General features: G+C 64.1%; 1 protein-coding gene across 1 annotated transcript in view; it reads right to left on the bottom strand.

The window, feature by feature from the left end:
• LAMC3 (laminin, gamma 3) overlaps positions 1 to 15016 on the bottom strand; it is a 78706-nt gene that overhangs the window by 12673 nt on the left and 51017 nt on the right. The window contains exons 10-17 of the mRNA XM_012721199.1: positions 14004 to 14102; positions 10206 to 10342; positions 8369 to 8470; positions 5066 to 5258; positions 4830 to 4954; positions 3306 to 3524; positions 1902 to 2090; positions 395 to 640 (exon numbers count right to left, since the gene is read on the bottom strand). Coding sequence (XP_012576653.1) covers positions 395 to 640; positions 1902 to 2090; positions 3306 to 3524; positions 4830 to 4954; positions 5066 to 5258; positions 8369 to 8470; positions 10206 to 10342; positions 14004 to 14102 — 1310 coding nt within the window. The remainder of the gene's footprint in view (positions 1 to 394; positions 641 to 1901; positions 2091 to 3305; positions 3525 to 4829; positions 4955 to 5065; positions 5259 to 8368; positions 8471 to 10205; positions 10343 to 14003; positions 14103 to 15016) is intronic.

Genomic DNA, 15016 nt, shown 5'->3' on the forward strand with positions numbered 1-15016 from the left:
TCTCGGGAGCAAACGCTACTGTTCTTCCCTGCAAGACGCCTGGAGCGTCCCAAGGCTGATCGGAGGCAGCGCTGAGCGGGGGCGGGGTCTGCGTGCTGACCCAGCCGGCGGACGGCTGAGGGACGCCTGGCTGGCAGCCCGGGGCTGGGGCCACGAGGGCCACGGGGTGTCTGGGACAGTCGTGGGCGCCCTCTGCAGAGCACGAGGGAAGAACTAAGTCGTCGAGGCAGAAAAGGGACCAGGGGGCTGGCAAGTCCCTACCTGCGGGAGACCCGGGAGAGGAGAAAACCTTTATGCTTTTGGACAAAGAAACCGAGGAGGCAGGGAGCCTGCCGAGGCCGCGCGCTCCCCAGAGGGCGTGGGTCTGGGGCGCGGCCGGGGCCGCGGGACTCACGCGTGCACTTGTGGGCGGGCCGCGGGGCCAGCGCGTCCCCGAAGAAGCCTTCCCGGCAGCGGTCACAGCTGTCGCCGGTCGTGTGGTGCAGGCAGCGCAGGCAGCGGCCAGACAGCGAGTCACAGTTGCCCACGGCGTTGGGGTCCACATTCCCACTGCACTGGCACCTCTGGCAGGGCCGAGGGGGCCCCGAGAGCCCCAGGGGGTCCCCAAAAAAGCCGTCATCACAGACCTCACAGCGCTGCCCTGGGGCAAGGAGAGGCCGTGAGAGGAGCGGCATGGGGAGCTGGACGTGCCGCACAGCTGAGGCCCTCCCCGTGGAGCTGACCACGCCCCGGCCCGCTGGCGGCCACGGCCCCGCTGGGCACCAGCCGGCCGTGCGGTCTGACGCGGGCCCCTGCCCCGCTGGGCACTGAGCGCGGCACGTGGCACGTGGGGCGCCCGTGACAGCCGGACGCGCACCCCTGCGCCCGCTCGACACCCCCACGGCGACGGCATCGCCGTTCTCCGCCCGTCACCTGACGCTGCCCTGGCATCATCCGCCATGGGCCTCGTCACCACCTGGCCCCGCCACCTTGTGCTCAGCACCTCGGGCTTCCCGTCGCCGCCACTCGTGGTGACCACCGTCTTGGTGCCCGCACCATGCCCCTCGCTCTCTGCATCACGTCGTCCCCAGGGTCTCGCCTTCGCCCTGGTCCCCACCACCCCCTCGTCCATCACCGCCGTCCCAGTCACCTTCGGCGTCAGCGTGGCCATCCTCCGCCCCCCTCGCCCCCCTCCCGCCCCGCTGCGCCCTTGCGCCCGCAGCACCCGACCCCTGGGCTTCGGCTGCTTCTCCTGTCCAGCTGTCCCCTGGCTCTTGCCCTGCGTCCCAGGGCTGGGCTGGGGCTGCCCGCGCCTTGCCAGCCCCCAGGGTCACCGCGAGACTCAGAAAAGACGGCAGGTGCGGAGGTCTTCGGAGGGTCCTGGGCTGGGGCACACTCTGGCTCAAGGGGCACCGAGACCACAATGGCCACGCGCCTGGCAGGTCAGCCTTGGCTCTCTCAGCCCGTCCGCTGTTTCCTCTCGTCCTCCACTACGTGCCACACCCCACTGTCTGCCTCTGTCTTTCCGGCTCACTACGCGTCACAGACCCCTGGCGTTCCCTCCACGTGGCTGCAGGCGGCAGCCGGCCCTCTGCCTGGCAGCCGAGCGCGTGCCCTGTGTGGCGGGACCGCGCCGTCTCCGAAGGGCGGCACAGAGGTTCTTGCCCCGCCTCAGAGCCAGCCGGGCACAGATGCCGGCCGCCGCGGGCCGTCAGCCTGGCTGCAGGCAGGGCCAGCACATGGGGGTTTTCTGCAGTTCCCCCGGCTACACTCACTGGCCAAGTTCTGCCAGGCGCCCACGGTGGTCCAGGCCCTGGCTACGGGGCCAGGGGACCAGGTCCCGAGGCGTCAGGCTGCCTCCTAAGCTAGGCCCCCTCGACCCACCGGCTCTGAGCCCATGACTCCCGGCGCGGGCTGCTCACCTCTCTGGCCCAGCGGGCAGTGGGTGCACACCACCTCGCTGCTGTCGGGCATCACCACGCAGGCCGACTGGCCAGGGCACGGGCAGGGCCGGCAGTCGTCGGCGTGGCCCACGAAGGCGTTGCCGTAGAAACCCGGCGAGCAGCGCTCACAGGAGGGGCCCTCGGTGTGGTGGCCGCACAGGCAGGTCCCTGGGGAGCAAGTCAGAGGTGGTGACCGCCTCCGAGCACCGCAGACCCCACCCCATGAGGAGGCTGGGGCAGGCCGGGCCAGCAGGGCTGGGAGGCTGCCCTGGGGAGGTGGAGGCCGCACCCCGCGGCTGGGGAGCCTGCCTGGGCCTCGGCCACCACCTGCAGCCCCTGTGAGCCGGCCGGCCGCCCCACACCCTGCATCCTGTGTCCTCAGCCGCAGCACGCTCTAGCCAGGCCCTTCTGGTGCCACGGACCCACCATGGCCGCTGCAGCGTAGCAAATGCTCATTCCCGCTCACAGGGCCGTGGGTCGCCAGAGGCTGCCTGGGGTCAGGGAACGGTTTCTAGAGATGGGGCATTTTGCAACCCCCCTTTCCAGGCCACTGGTGCCTGGAGGCCCCCGCCAGGGTTTGTGTGAGAAGCTGGCTTGTTCAATGCACTTTGGGGTGAGGAGGGAGTCCAGGACAGAGGAGGTGCGAGGGCGCGAGGAGCTAACTGCCCTGTCCTGTTTTCCTGCAGGCCCTGACGGAGCCACACCCACCGTCACACCTTCGAGCCGGCTGGGCTGGCACCTGCCGTTGGCCCGGAATGAGCAGGAGGGGAGGCCTGGCCAGGGGCCGGGATACTGGTTCCCGCTCACAGGGCATCGCCTGGGGGCTGGCTGGCGGGAGCAGTTCCGGAAGGACCCTGGGGCCTCCCCTGGCAGGACGTGTGCCCGCCCTGGCACAAGCCGGGCAAGCCCCTGACGGTGCACGTGTCCCCACCCCCAGCCTGCTGGTCCCCAGGCTGCTGTCCTCTGCAGCAGCAATGGCGGAGGCCCACCTGCTCCCGCGGCAGCGCCCACAGGGGAGCACCCACCCTCCTACAGCTGCTCAGCGGGGAGCGTGGCACCCAGCGCGCCCCCTGGTGGTGAGAGACAGGCGCGCTCTGGGTTTCTGCGGCGGGAGGGAGCCGGTCGGGACTGGGGAGGAGCAGCTCTGCCACCTCCCGGCCGCGAGGCCTCCCTGCAGCTGCGGCCCCTCACGGGTAAGAAGGGAGGGCCTGGGGCCCCCGGGGGTGCGCCGGGACTCAGTGATGGAGCGCAGCGTCCATGTGTGTGGAAAACGCCTAATGCCAGCGCACCTCCATGTCCCCGGCGACTGCTCACACTGGCACACTGTGACCTGCCTGCTACCAGTGTCACGGTTCTGCGTGTACCGGCGGCTTTCGGACTCACCTGTGTCGGGGTCACAGGTGCCGTGCTGGTTACAGGTGCAGGGGACGCAGTTGGCATAGGGGCCCCCCCGTGGGGTCTCCCTCTTGTATCCTGGGGCACAGGACTCACAGAACTGGCCCTCGTACCCCTCGGGGCAGGAGCAGGTCTCCACCCAGGAGGCGGGGGGCGAGAGTCCCCGCTGAGCCGAGGTGAGCCGGACCTCTGTCAGCCGTGCTTGGCCTGGAGCGAGAAGTGAGACGGAGCGCTCTCCCCAGCCCTGGGCTGACAAGGCGCGGAGACTGCGGCGGGTGGCGCCTGCTGCCATTTTTTAAAAAGCAGTCACATAAAGAGCGGAGGAAAAGAAGGCAATTTTCAGAGCAGGAGATGGAACCTCAGCAAGGCAGTCACAGAGGTGCGGGACGTGAAAGCGAGGTGACACCGCCCAGCCCCGACTGGGGCACCTTGAAAGATGGATGGCAGTGGAGGGGGGTGGGGCCTCACGATGGGGTGAAACCACCAAGGAGGGGCGTTGGCCGCTAGAGCAGAATCGCACCTGAGCAGACCAACCTGCCCACAGCAACACCCGAAAACAGTCACCTGAAAGGCTGGAGAACCAAAGGGGGGCGGGGGAGACACCGCTGCCAGAATGTAGGTGGAACAGCCCCCCGAAAGGAGCCTCTGGGACCTGTGGAGCTCTCCCGAGGGGCAGTTGGAGCATTGGGGAAGACAGCTCCCTGGGCCCCTCCGCCCCCAGCTCCCCCAGTTCCCCTCTGGGACCCCAGCTCCCCTGTCCACATGTCCCCACTCTGCCTGTGAGTGGCTGGGGAAGGTTCCCTCCTCCTACACCCACCCCCAACTCTTCTTAAACCCACCCTCCGGGGTTGCAAGGAGGTTTGCAGTGGATACAATTCCATTTTAGTATCACTTTCTTTGCTTGTATATGCTCTGCACAGTACCTCCGGGGTGCTGTACACCCGCTTGACTTTTCAAACGGTGTCTAGGTGGGGGTACGACCTAGGTGGGGGATAATAGTCTCGGATTCTATCTGCGCACCCCGAGGCCAAGGCGGTTCCCAAACCGAGTGCCAGTCCTAAGCCCGCAGTGAGGACGCCTGTCAGGCACATGCGAGTATGGGTGTGGGGCGTGGGGGAGCCTCAGGGAACACTAGGGAAGAGGGGGGATGGGGGAGGGCACCATGTGACCTCTCACTAGGGGAGAGGTACCCCATGAAGTCGGCTCCCCCACCCCAAGGCTTAGGAGTGCTTAGGTGCAATACCAGCGCTGGCCAGCAGGGGATCCGGGCACATCGGGCCGGCGAGGGCCACCCCCCTGTCCCTTAGCGCTGCCCACCTCAGGCCCCTCGCCTGCCCGGCCCCTGCCTCTGTCCTAGCACCCACCTCCCCTGCCCTTCCTCCGTTCCACGGCCCCAGGCAAGTGTCCCCACCTGGCCGGAGCTGAAATGGGAAAAATGGCCTCCCTGCTGAGAGGACTTGACCTGCGCCAGGTGCCGCTGGCTCTTGGGGAGGGGTCCTTGTTGGTACTGACCGGAAGGGCTTGGGCTCTGGCCTCGGGCGAGGACGCGCAGGGCGGTGAGGTTGGCGAGCAGCCGCTGGAAGTGGAAGGCCGGCAGCGGAGCGTGCACGTCCTGGTCCTCGGAGGTCTCTTGCAACCTGGCAGGGGGAGGGGTCAGCAGGCAGAGGCTGGAGGCGCAGAGCAGCCTGCAGGGGCGCCCAGTGGGGTCTCCCGCCACAGGGCCGCCCGCCCCCCTCCGGGGCGCGTACCGGAACTGCAGCTGCACCTCGCCCGGCTGGCCCGCCGCCGGGGGCCCGGACTCGCCGGAGTGGCGCAGATTCAGGGCCAGGCCTGCCCCTTCCAGCCTCAGCTGCACGGGGGGTGGGGAGCCCTCCGGGGGGACCCAGAAGGTCAGGGTGAGGGGCTGCCCATAGCTGAACCGCTGGTCTCCCAGGAACTTCCCTGGGGAGGAGACGAGAGGCTTTCTCAGGCTGCACTTCATTAGCTCCATTTTAAACGTCTGTATTGATTTCACTGGCCATTAAGTGTTCAAACGAGCAAGGTCCAGAGCGTAGGAAATCAAGGGCTCCCTGCAGACGCTGGGGGGCTGCTCCCACGCCCCACAGCCCAGCCCAGAGCTCTGCTTCTGTCTCGACGTTCTCCATGCTTTCATCGCTGCCCTGGGTGTCCCCTCCTGGCGTCACACGCCATGTTCCCGAGGCCCGGAGCTCAGGTCCCTGTGGCCTGACGCGGGGGAGCTGAGCGAGCCTCCAGGGGAAGGCCAGGCGAGGGGGCTCCCTCTGGGCCCCGCGGGGCCCTGGCTGCTGAGGCGGGGGCCAGGCCCCCAGAGCAGGCGCTGGCCTGGGGGCGCAGGGGGCGAGACGTCCTAGTGGCTCCCCGCATCACCCTGTCAACCGAGGCCCCGGAGCGCTGCCGGGGCTGAGGGCCAGGCTGCGAGAGGCCGCCCACCCACCTTCGCTGGGCTGAGGACCGAGCGAGTACGTGCGTGTGCCGGGGGGAGTAGCCTCCGCTCAGGAGCCCCAACAATGGGGTGGTCATGATGGCCCCTGGCCAAGTGCACGCTCTGATCTGGTACCAAGTGCGGAGAGACGGTGGACGGTGACGTTCACGCTCCCAGTGAACTGTCAATGTTTCTTTACGTACCAGTAGCTAGAACACAAACAGCGTGGCAAATACAGCGCAGGGCTGCCAGAGGGAGGCAACGGCCGGCATACGTGGCACCTTTGCTGGCATTCCATCCCCGCTGACCACGCGGGGATCCCCCGCTTCGCTGCACGCAGGGCTTCTGCGGCTGCGGCCCCCCGCCGCCTGGGGGCAGCCCGTGGGTGCGCTGAAGGTGTCTTGGTCCTTCTGCCCCAGGGTGTGTTCTGCTCTGCCCCTGTGTCAAGTTGCCCAGGGAGCCCTGTGGCCCCGGGGCCTCAGCGGGACGGGGCGTCCCGGGGCCCCCCAGCCGGCTCTCCCGAGTCCGGTCTCGCCCGCCCTCTCCCTCACTCTCCTTCCTGTCGTCAGTGTGCAAACGAACCCTGGATGCTCAGGGTCTTATGGTGGGTGAGCTCTGGGGGGAACCCAAACGAAGGCATCTGCTCCCCAGTTTCCGTCTCCAGGATCAACCTCCCAGCTTCCCGTGTGAATTCTGACATGAGATGCTCTCTGACACCCCTGGCCATGCCCCAGGGCAGCCCCCTGACCAGCTCCATGGGGCTGCCCTCCACAGGCCCCCTGACACCTAGTGGCCCCCTGGCAGGCCCCCTGGCCATGCCCCAGGGCCGGGCTTGGCTCCAGGGGCCCTGGGCTCGCAGTGGCTGAGGGGCGTCCTTGCTGGACAGGCTGCTACCTGGCCGGCCCTCCGATGAGCAGCAAGACCGTCCACGTCTGCCCACTGCAGGCCCCTCTGCGCCCAGCACCCGGCAGTGACCAGGGCGAAGGCCAGTGCGTTCTGCTGCACATCATCGGCAACCAGGCCAGGGCTGCTTCCGTGTTCCTGCCCCTCCAGGACAGTGCGGGAGCGCCTGACCTCCGGAGAGCCCTCAGTGCCCAGCACTCGGAGCTGGGAGCCACAGGCCCGGGCAGGGTGCCCACCCGCCTCGCGCTCAGCGCCCAGCAGAGCCAGCAGGCACTGGAGACTGCTTGGGGGCGCGCGGGTAGATGTGTTCCGCCCAGGGGCTCTGAGCAGAGGGGCTGGGACCTGCGTCCTTTGCCTCCTAGCCACAGGGTCCTGGGGGCAGCATCTGGCCAGCTTCCCTGGCCTCTCTGGCCCCTTTAGAGCAGGCAGGGAAGTCTGGGTTCAGGGAGTGGTGGACCTGGAAGGTAAATGAAGACGCTCAGGCTTTTATGGAGCGCGGGCGGGGCACCTGCCTTGTGGCGCAGAGGGGCACCCCTGGGTGAGAGACTGAGCCTGTAAGGGCGCCCCAGAGGCCTGAGCGGCAGAGAGACCATGAAAGAGCGAGCCCAGAGGGTGAAGACGTGCTGGGGGCCAGCAGGCCTGGGAGCCCCCGCCCCGGCCCTGCCTGGCCTGCACCGGCGCCCCACGCCTCACTACAAGTGGTGCCGAAAGATCAACCACAGCCCGCAAAAGGCACAGAGGGCGCCGCCCTCCCCTCTGCCCGCCAGAGGGCCTGCCCGCGCCTCGCGGAGCTGCGGGCCCCAGCTCTGGCCGCAGTGGAGCTGAGAATGGGCTCCAGCTCCTGGCTGGGGTCTGAGGATTCCGGGAAGCCACAGCCGCTCCCGTGGGGGTCGCGGGGGCCGAGCGTGAGATTCAGAACAAGCAGGGACGGGCGGCCCTGGGCTCAGGCGCCTGGCCGGCGAGGTGCGGGCTGATGGGAAACGCGCCGCTGGTCTGGGGGTGACAGCTGCCTGCGGCCGCCCTGGGGCCACCATGACAGGGGGTGCTCCCGCAGGTGCTGGGGGCAGGTGGGCCGTGTGTCCTAACCCCTGGAACGGAGACTATGACATGTTGCAGGGGGGGGCCAACGAAGGCTGCAGATGGAATAAAGGCTGCTCATCAGCTGACCTTAAAGTGGCCAGAGTCAGGCGGACGGCCCACCTGGGCCCACGTGCGCCCTAAGGGGTCCTGAGGGGCCTTAGAGAAAAGGCGGAGTGGTGTCAGAATGTGGAACACGAGACAGCTGGCTTGAAAAGGGGGCTGCGAGCCAAGGGGCACTGAAGCTTCTCGGCCGGCACGGGGAGATGCTCCCCACAGCCCCCGGAGCAGCACAGGGTGACTTAGCTCAGCGAGAGCCGCTGTACAGCGCGGCTCTGGGGCCGGCAGGACACACCTGTGCCGGGAGCCAGCACGTTGGAGGCCCAGGCCCTGCCGGGAAGGGGCACACGCCTGGGTGGTATGACTCGGTAGCTGAGAGCTTGTGCCCGAGAACCCCATTTCCACGGATTTATAAGGAGAACTTTTGGGAGCCAAAACATTTAAGGAGAACATTTCAGAGCCAAACTATGACCTACCGAATCATTTCAAACGAGCCTGTTCTGCTTTTGGATAGCGAGGGAAACCTGCCCTCCGTTACAGCGGCAGAAGGGACCAGCCGGCGGGTCAGTACCTGGTGCCGTGAGCTCCTCTTCTGGGCTCAGGAGGAGCCCCCCCGGGCTCCAGCGTGCTGGGTGCTCGGGGCCCACGCTGCTGGCCCGCCAGCCCTCGGCTCCTGGACAGGGAACACGGCCCGTGAGGCTCTGGCGGCCCTGCCCCCAGCCCTGCTTACACCTGGCCCCGAGTCCCAAGGCCCCCAGAGGCCTGAACATTGGGGTGCAGAGACAGGGCGGGCTGATGGCGGGAGGTACTCCGGCCACAGCCAGGGGCTCCGACCCCAGAGCCAGGACGGTGGCCTTGGGGTGGGGGGTGACGCCAGGAAGCTCAGGGCTTGGGGCTTCCTGGCCTCATCACCTCTCCCTGCGGCACACACGTCACAGGGTCACCTGGGTAGGAAGTGACCTGGCCAGGGGCGCGCTCCAGCTCGGCCGCCCGTGCTCTGGTATCAGCGGCCCTCCCGGCTCAGCCCGGCACAGAGCAAGTGACCCCAGGGGCAGCTGGGTGATGGGGGAGGCCCAACACCAGGGTGACCGAGGGTAGGGGGGTGGTTTGGGGAGAGGGGGGAGGCTCAGAAAGGCGAGGCCGGGGCCTCAGTTCCAGAACGGCCGTGTGACCAGAGCGGGCGCCTAACCCCTCTGAAGCTGCTGTCCCTCTGCGAAACGGGGCCCAGTGGTGGATCTCTGGCTTAGTCCAGGCCCCCCGAGGCCCCCGAGAGGCAGGGGTAGGTAACACCACTAGCATTTTCAGCCTGTCTCTCACCAGTGCGAAGTGGGGCTTTCCGAGCCCACAGATGTAAATCCGCACAGACTACGGCGAGCCAGAGCACGCGGCCAACTGGCCTCGAGGCCGGGCACTAAGGGGTGCAGACACACCAAGAGCCCTCTTCTCACGCGTTTACTTGTCTTTTAAAAGTCACTGTCACACAACGTAACGGGCTGACTACAGCTATATATCTGAATGGATTCAGAGAAAGTCACCTTAAGTTACCCGGGTTCGACTTCTAACAGGGAAGACCCATCCAGAGGACAGAGAAGCACTCTCGGGGTCCTCAGTAATGTCCAGACACCAAAAAGCTGGAGAACTGCTGGCCAGGGTGCTTGCCGACAAAGCGAGAGGCCAGACCAGGACCTCAACGTGCCCCAGGACACTGAAGCCCCACTGAGCCCCCAGCCCAGGCCCTTCTCGGCCCTGCAGTCCACGCTGCGTCCGGCAGAGGGCGCGCTGTGGCCGCACCTGGGCGCCCCAGCCCAGCCAGCCAGCCAGCCAGCGGCCAGCACATCTCAGGGGTGGCCCAGCCCAGACCTGGCCTGGTGAGGCCGAGGTTCAAGGCGGAGTTCACGGCCCCGCGGCGTCCCTGCCCCAAAGGGGCGCTTGTGCCAACTGGGTTAGGGACGCAGGGCACCAAGGTGGCCCTGGGCCCTGGGCTCAGCGGGAGGCTTGCAGAGGGCCAAGGGCAAAACTGAGGAGCTGCCAAACCTGGTACCAACAATGAAGTCATGTGACCCACGGAAGCGTTGCCCCCTCTGGGAAGAGGACTGAGAGCGCCTACCTGCCAGAGACAGGTGCGGTCCCACGCCTGAAAAGAGCACAGCTGCCTGGCATACAGCAGGTGCTCAGCGTGTGGGGGCCAGGGGATTTCGCCTGCATCCTCATCGCTGAGCTACGGCAGCCTGCCCACAAGTGTCACTGCTGCTGGGGCTGAGGACAAAGGTCGGGCCTGGGGCGGGGTGTCGGTGCTGGAGACTGGTGATGGGCATGGGGGGCCACACTGCACTCTCAACCCCCACCCCAGCCCTGCAGGACCCCCAGAGCAGAGCGCTTGCCCTGCCTGGGCCGGGGGCACGTCTCACCCTGGCGGAAGTTGGAGAGGATGTGGCGCACCCGGAAGTGGGCGGCGGCCTCGCACACCTTGGAGTGGCCGTGGCAGAAGCAGCTGCTGCAGCCGGCCGGGTTGAGCGGCTGCAGGTTGAAGGTGCCGGGGCGACACCTGGAAGGAAGCGAGGGCGTCACACAGGGGCGGGTCCCGTGTCACTGGGGAACTTCAGCCTTATTTTTCAGATTGGCAAGAGTTGCAGACAGTTCCCGGCTGCCTACCCCTCTCCCCCCCCCACACACACAACCAGGCATGTCGGCCAAGACCAACAAATGGGCCCTCGGGAGTGCTGTTCACGAGCCCCAGCTTCACTAGGACCCCCCACTCCTGTCTGTGTCCCGCGCCGGGTCCTGCCTGGACAGCGCTGCCGTCGGCCCTGCCCTCGGCCCCCTCGCCAGGTGCTCGGCTCCCCTCGCCTCTCACGATGCTGCCCCTCTGAAGGGAGCACTCAGGCGTGTTGTAGGATGCTCTTGGTTGGGTTGGGGTGACATTTTCTCACCATGAAACTGGGGCTGTGGGTTTCGGGGAGAATCAGGGCCCCACTGGGCAGCTTGTTGGGAGACTCAGACCTATGTGACACCCAGATAATGTCGACCTTCACCGCTAGGTGACCTGCCAGGTGTCTCTCCAGAAGGGGTCGCAAGCTCCTGCCCACCGTAAGTTCAGGGGAACTAAGCTACATTTTGCTTACCAACACAGCCATTGCTAAGCACTCTACGGGCGATGCTTGGGGTGCCGACAGCCTCGCAGTCCTTAAAGTTCCGCCACAGGTGTCAGTGACCAGCGGAAACTGGTTTGGACCGGTTCAGATTGGTTCAAGCCAATCTCGACTGGTTCAGACTGGCCAAAACAGGATCCAACCTGTTCTAACCAGATCAAACTGGTTCAGACTGACCCAAACAGGTCCCAGGCAACTCACACTGCTTCTGACCAGCAGAAACCGGTTTGGGCTAGTTCCAGCAGGTTCCAAATGGCTCTCACGGGTTCAAGGCAGTATTGACAGGTTCAGACTGGCCGAGACAGGAACCACTTGGTTCTAATGGATCAAACAGGTTCTGAGCGGCCAAAACTGGTCAACCTGTTGCAACTGGCTGAAACCAGTCCCAAAGGGCTCAAGTCAGTTCCCCACAGAAGTGAAACTGTAACCACTGAAAGGGAAGCCAGCTGAAAGTGCCCCCGACTGGTGCAAACACATGAAACTGCTGACAAACAGTGCTGGCAGGTTCAAACCAGGAGACATGGGAACTGACCGGCTTGGAAACAAAAGGATGAAACTGATTCCAAACAATTCTGATGCATTCGATCCAATGGCCACTCACTGAATCCAGTTCTGACTCCTTCAAAGACCTGAACCCCAAACCAAACCAGGCTCAGAACTCTGAAAGGGGATCCAACAAGCTAAAAACAGCTCATACTGGTTCAAACTGGCTAAAACCAGCACCTCAGGCTCAAACTGGCACAAACTGGCTTTGACTGTCTAAAACTGGCTCCGACCTGCAGGTTCCAGGCAGTGCAAACCAGTTCTGTCTAGTGGAAACTGGTTTGGACTGGTTCCAACAGGGTCAGACTGGTTCAAGCCAATCTTGACTGGTTCAGACTGGCCGAGACTGGACCCAATCGGTTCTCACAGGCTCAAACTGGTTCACAATGGCTGAAACTGGTTTATACCAGCTGAAACTGGTTCCAGGTGGCTGAAACCGGCTCCAACCAGTGGAAACCTGTTTGGGGTAGTTCCAACCGGTTCTGACTGGCTCAGACCAGCTCAAGCTAGTCTTGAGAAGTTCAGACTGGCTGAGATGGGAGCCTACCTGATCTAACCAGATCAAACTGGTTCAGACCGGCTGAACCCAGTTCTGACCGGTTCAAACTGGCTTAAACCAGTCACAACAGGCTAACACCAATGTAGACCACTCCAAACCAGTTCTGACATCCTCCCAGAAGTGAAACTGAAACCAAAATGAAACTGAAGCCAACATAAAGTGAAACCAACTGACCCTGCCTGAGTGTAAACCAAGTAAAGCTGAGACTGACTGAATCCGGCTCTGACTTCTTCAGAGAACTGAAACCAAAACCAAACTAAGTGACGCTGGCTGTAACAGGCTCAAAACTCTGAAAGGGGATCCAGCCAGCTAACCATAGCTCATACTGGTTCAAACTGGCTAAAACCGGTTCTGACTGGTTCCAGGCAGGAGAAACCAGTTATGACCAGCAGAAATTGGTTTGGGCTGTTTTGATCATCTTGGACGGGTTCAAGCCAGTTTTGACCTGTTCAGACTGGCTGAAACCGGACCCAACCAGTTCTCACCAGCACAAACTCATTCAGACAGGCTGAAACCAATTCTGACCAGCAGAAATGGACCAGTTCTAACCAGCTCGGACAGGTTCAAGCCAGTCTCAAACTGGTTCAGACTGGCTGAAACCAGATCCAACTGGTTCTCACTGGCTCAGATGTGTTGGACCAGTTCAAGCCTGCCTTGACTGATTCAGACTGCAACTGACTGGTTCTAAGTGGATCTAACTGGATCAAACTGGCCAGCTCAGACTGGCTCAGTCGGGCTGGAACCAGTCCCAAATGGCTCAAACCAGTTCCAGCCAGTTTGAACGGACTCAAACTGGTTCTGACTGCTCCAAACCGATTCTGACTCCCCCCAGAAGGGAAATGGAAACCAACTGACAGTGAAACCAACTGACCCTGCCTCCTACTGGCTCAAAACTGTGAAACTGCTGACAAACCAAGCGACACTGAAACTCACTGAATCCGGCTCTGACTTCTTCGAAGAGCTGAAATGAAACCAAGCCACGTGAATTGGTTGTAACAGGCTCAAAACTCCGAAAGGGGATCCAGCCAGCTAAACATGGCTCATACTGGTTCAAACTGGCAGGAGCCGGCTGTCCAGCTCAGACTCAGAGTGCCTGCACTGAGTTTCACCGCCCGTGGCTTTCCCTCACACTGCAGCTATCAGCCCTGAGAGGAAGGTCTGTCCGCCGCCTTTGTGTGTTTGTTTGTTCACTCATCTGTTTATGCCGGAGGGGACCTGTGGGTGTTTACTTTGTTCCTTGGGTTATAATCTAATACCCTCATGATTTATTTTGCTACTCAATTTGTTCCGGTCTGGGGAGTTCTTGCAGATCGGCTCTGGTGTCCTCTGACAAGGGCCCCCCATCCTGGGGTGGGGTTTGGAGGTTTATTTTGGTCTGTTTTTGTTTTTAAGAACTTCTGAGCATTCTGGCAGGACGAGCCGGCAGGACGAGCCGGCTCAAGTTGCGCTGTCCTGCCCCTGCCCCGGAACCGGTCATCTCCAAGGAGGCCTGGAGAGACGTCTGACAAGCACAGCCCCAGTTTGCACCCTGGGGTGGGGGGCAATCTGTTGGGTTTGGCCTGGGGGGAGGAATCCAGTTCCTAGGGTGACCCCCCCACCAACTCCATGAGCACAACTCACTGACCCCATCTCACGGATGGGCAGTGGGGTTTCCGGGGCAAAGCCGAAGGACACAGGTGGATTCTGGTTCCCCAATTCCGTGCCAACTTCCTACCCGCCCACCCCCTCACTTGAGAGGTCTTGGGGGAAGACCCCGCAGCCCACAGGTCACGCGTGGAAGGGGGAGGCAGCAGCCTGGGGCCAGCCGGGGGAGAGTCAAGGCCGCGGCTGGCCACGCAGCTCTGACCTCAGCTTCTCTCCACACCAGCACAGAGCCAACGAGGACAGTGAGAGCGGAGTCCACATATAATCTGCGGCAGGTGCCCGTGCCAGACACTTGAGCCCCAGGCACTCACCGGTCACACAGGCTGCCTTCCACATTCTCTTTGCAGGGGCAGCGCCCGCTGCGGGGGTCACAGGTGCCCAGGCTGCCAGCAGGATCGCAAATGCAGGGTCTGCCAAGAGACGGGACGGGGTAAGGTGCCCAGTGCCAAGTCCGAGTGGGCCTGCCCATCCTCCTGAAGGGGCGCTCTACCGTGCTTGAGGGGTCTGGGAGGCAGGTGACTTGGGAGCCCGCACCTGGCTTTGCTCTCCCCACCTTGCGAGGGAGCGGCCCGTCTGCTCGCCGAAATGGTCATCACCTTCCCACACACAGCTCGCCCGGCCATGCCTCCATTCACCCATCCTCTCAGTCACCCACCTGTTTATCCAGCCCTCCACCCTCCTAGCCATGGGCACCCACCCATGGACACACCTACCCAGCCGCCCACTCGCTGGCTCACCTAGCCGTACGTGCACCCGACACCCACCCGCCCGTCGCCCGCCCATCCAGCATCCATCCAGCCCCCGTCACCATCCCCCCACGCATCCAGGTGTCCAGCCATCCACCTGCCCTCCGTCACCAGCGGCAGGACAGCTGCTGCCCTGACAGGCCTACAGCCTGGAGAGGTGGACGCCGATGTACTCTGCCACGGGAGATGGCGGGGGGTGGACATGAGGCCGTGGCGGCACCAAGGAGGCGCTTGGGAAGGGGCCAGCGGCCAGGCAGCAGGGTAGACCTGCCGGGCGTGGCTCCTCAGTGAGAACTGAAGAACGAGCAACCAGACACTGCTGGAGAGCGGCGGGTTTGGGGCAGCGGGGCGAGGAGGGCGAGGAGGCGCCGTGTGTGCAGAGGCCCGGGGCCAGAGAGACCCGGGAAGCGTCCGGGGTCCTGCCGAGTGGCCAGCTTTGTGCTCAGACTCCCACGTGTCTGGTCAAGGATCTGAGACCCCACCTCTCTGCACACTCCGGGGCACTCGCAGCCAACCCACGTGGTATTCGCTGGCAGTGCTGCGCAATTTGCAGGCGCCTTTTTATTTCCGGCCATTGC

This window comes from Condylura cristata, unplaced genomic scaffold (assembly GCF_000260355.1).
Source record: "Condylura cristata isolate star-nosed mole 26May11 unplaced genomic scaffold, ConCri1.0 scaffold00006, whole genome shotgun sequence".
Lineage (NCBI taxonomy): Eukaryota > Metazoa > Chordata > Mammalia > Eulipotyphla > Talpidae > Condylura > Condylura cristata.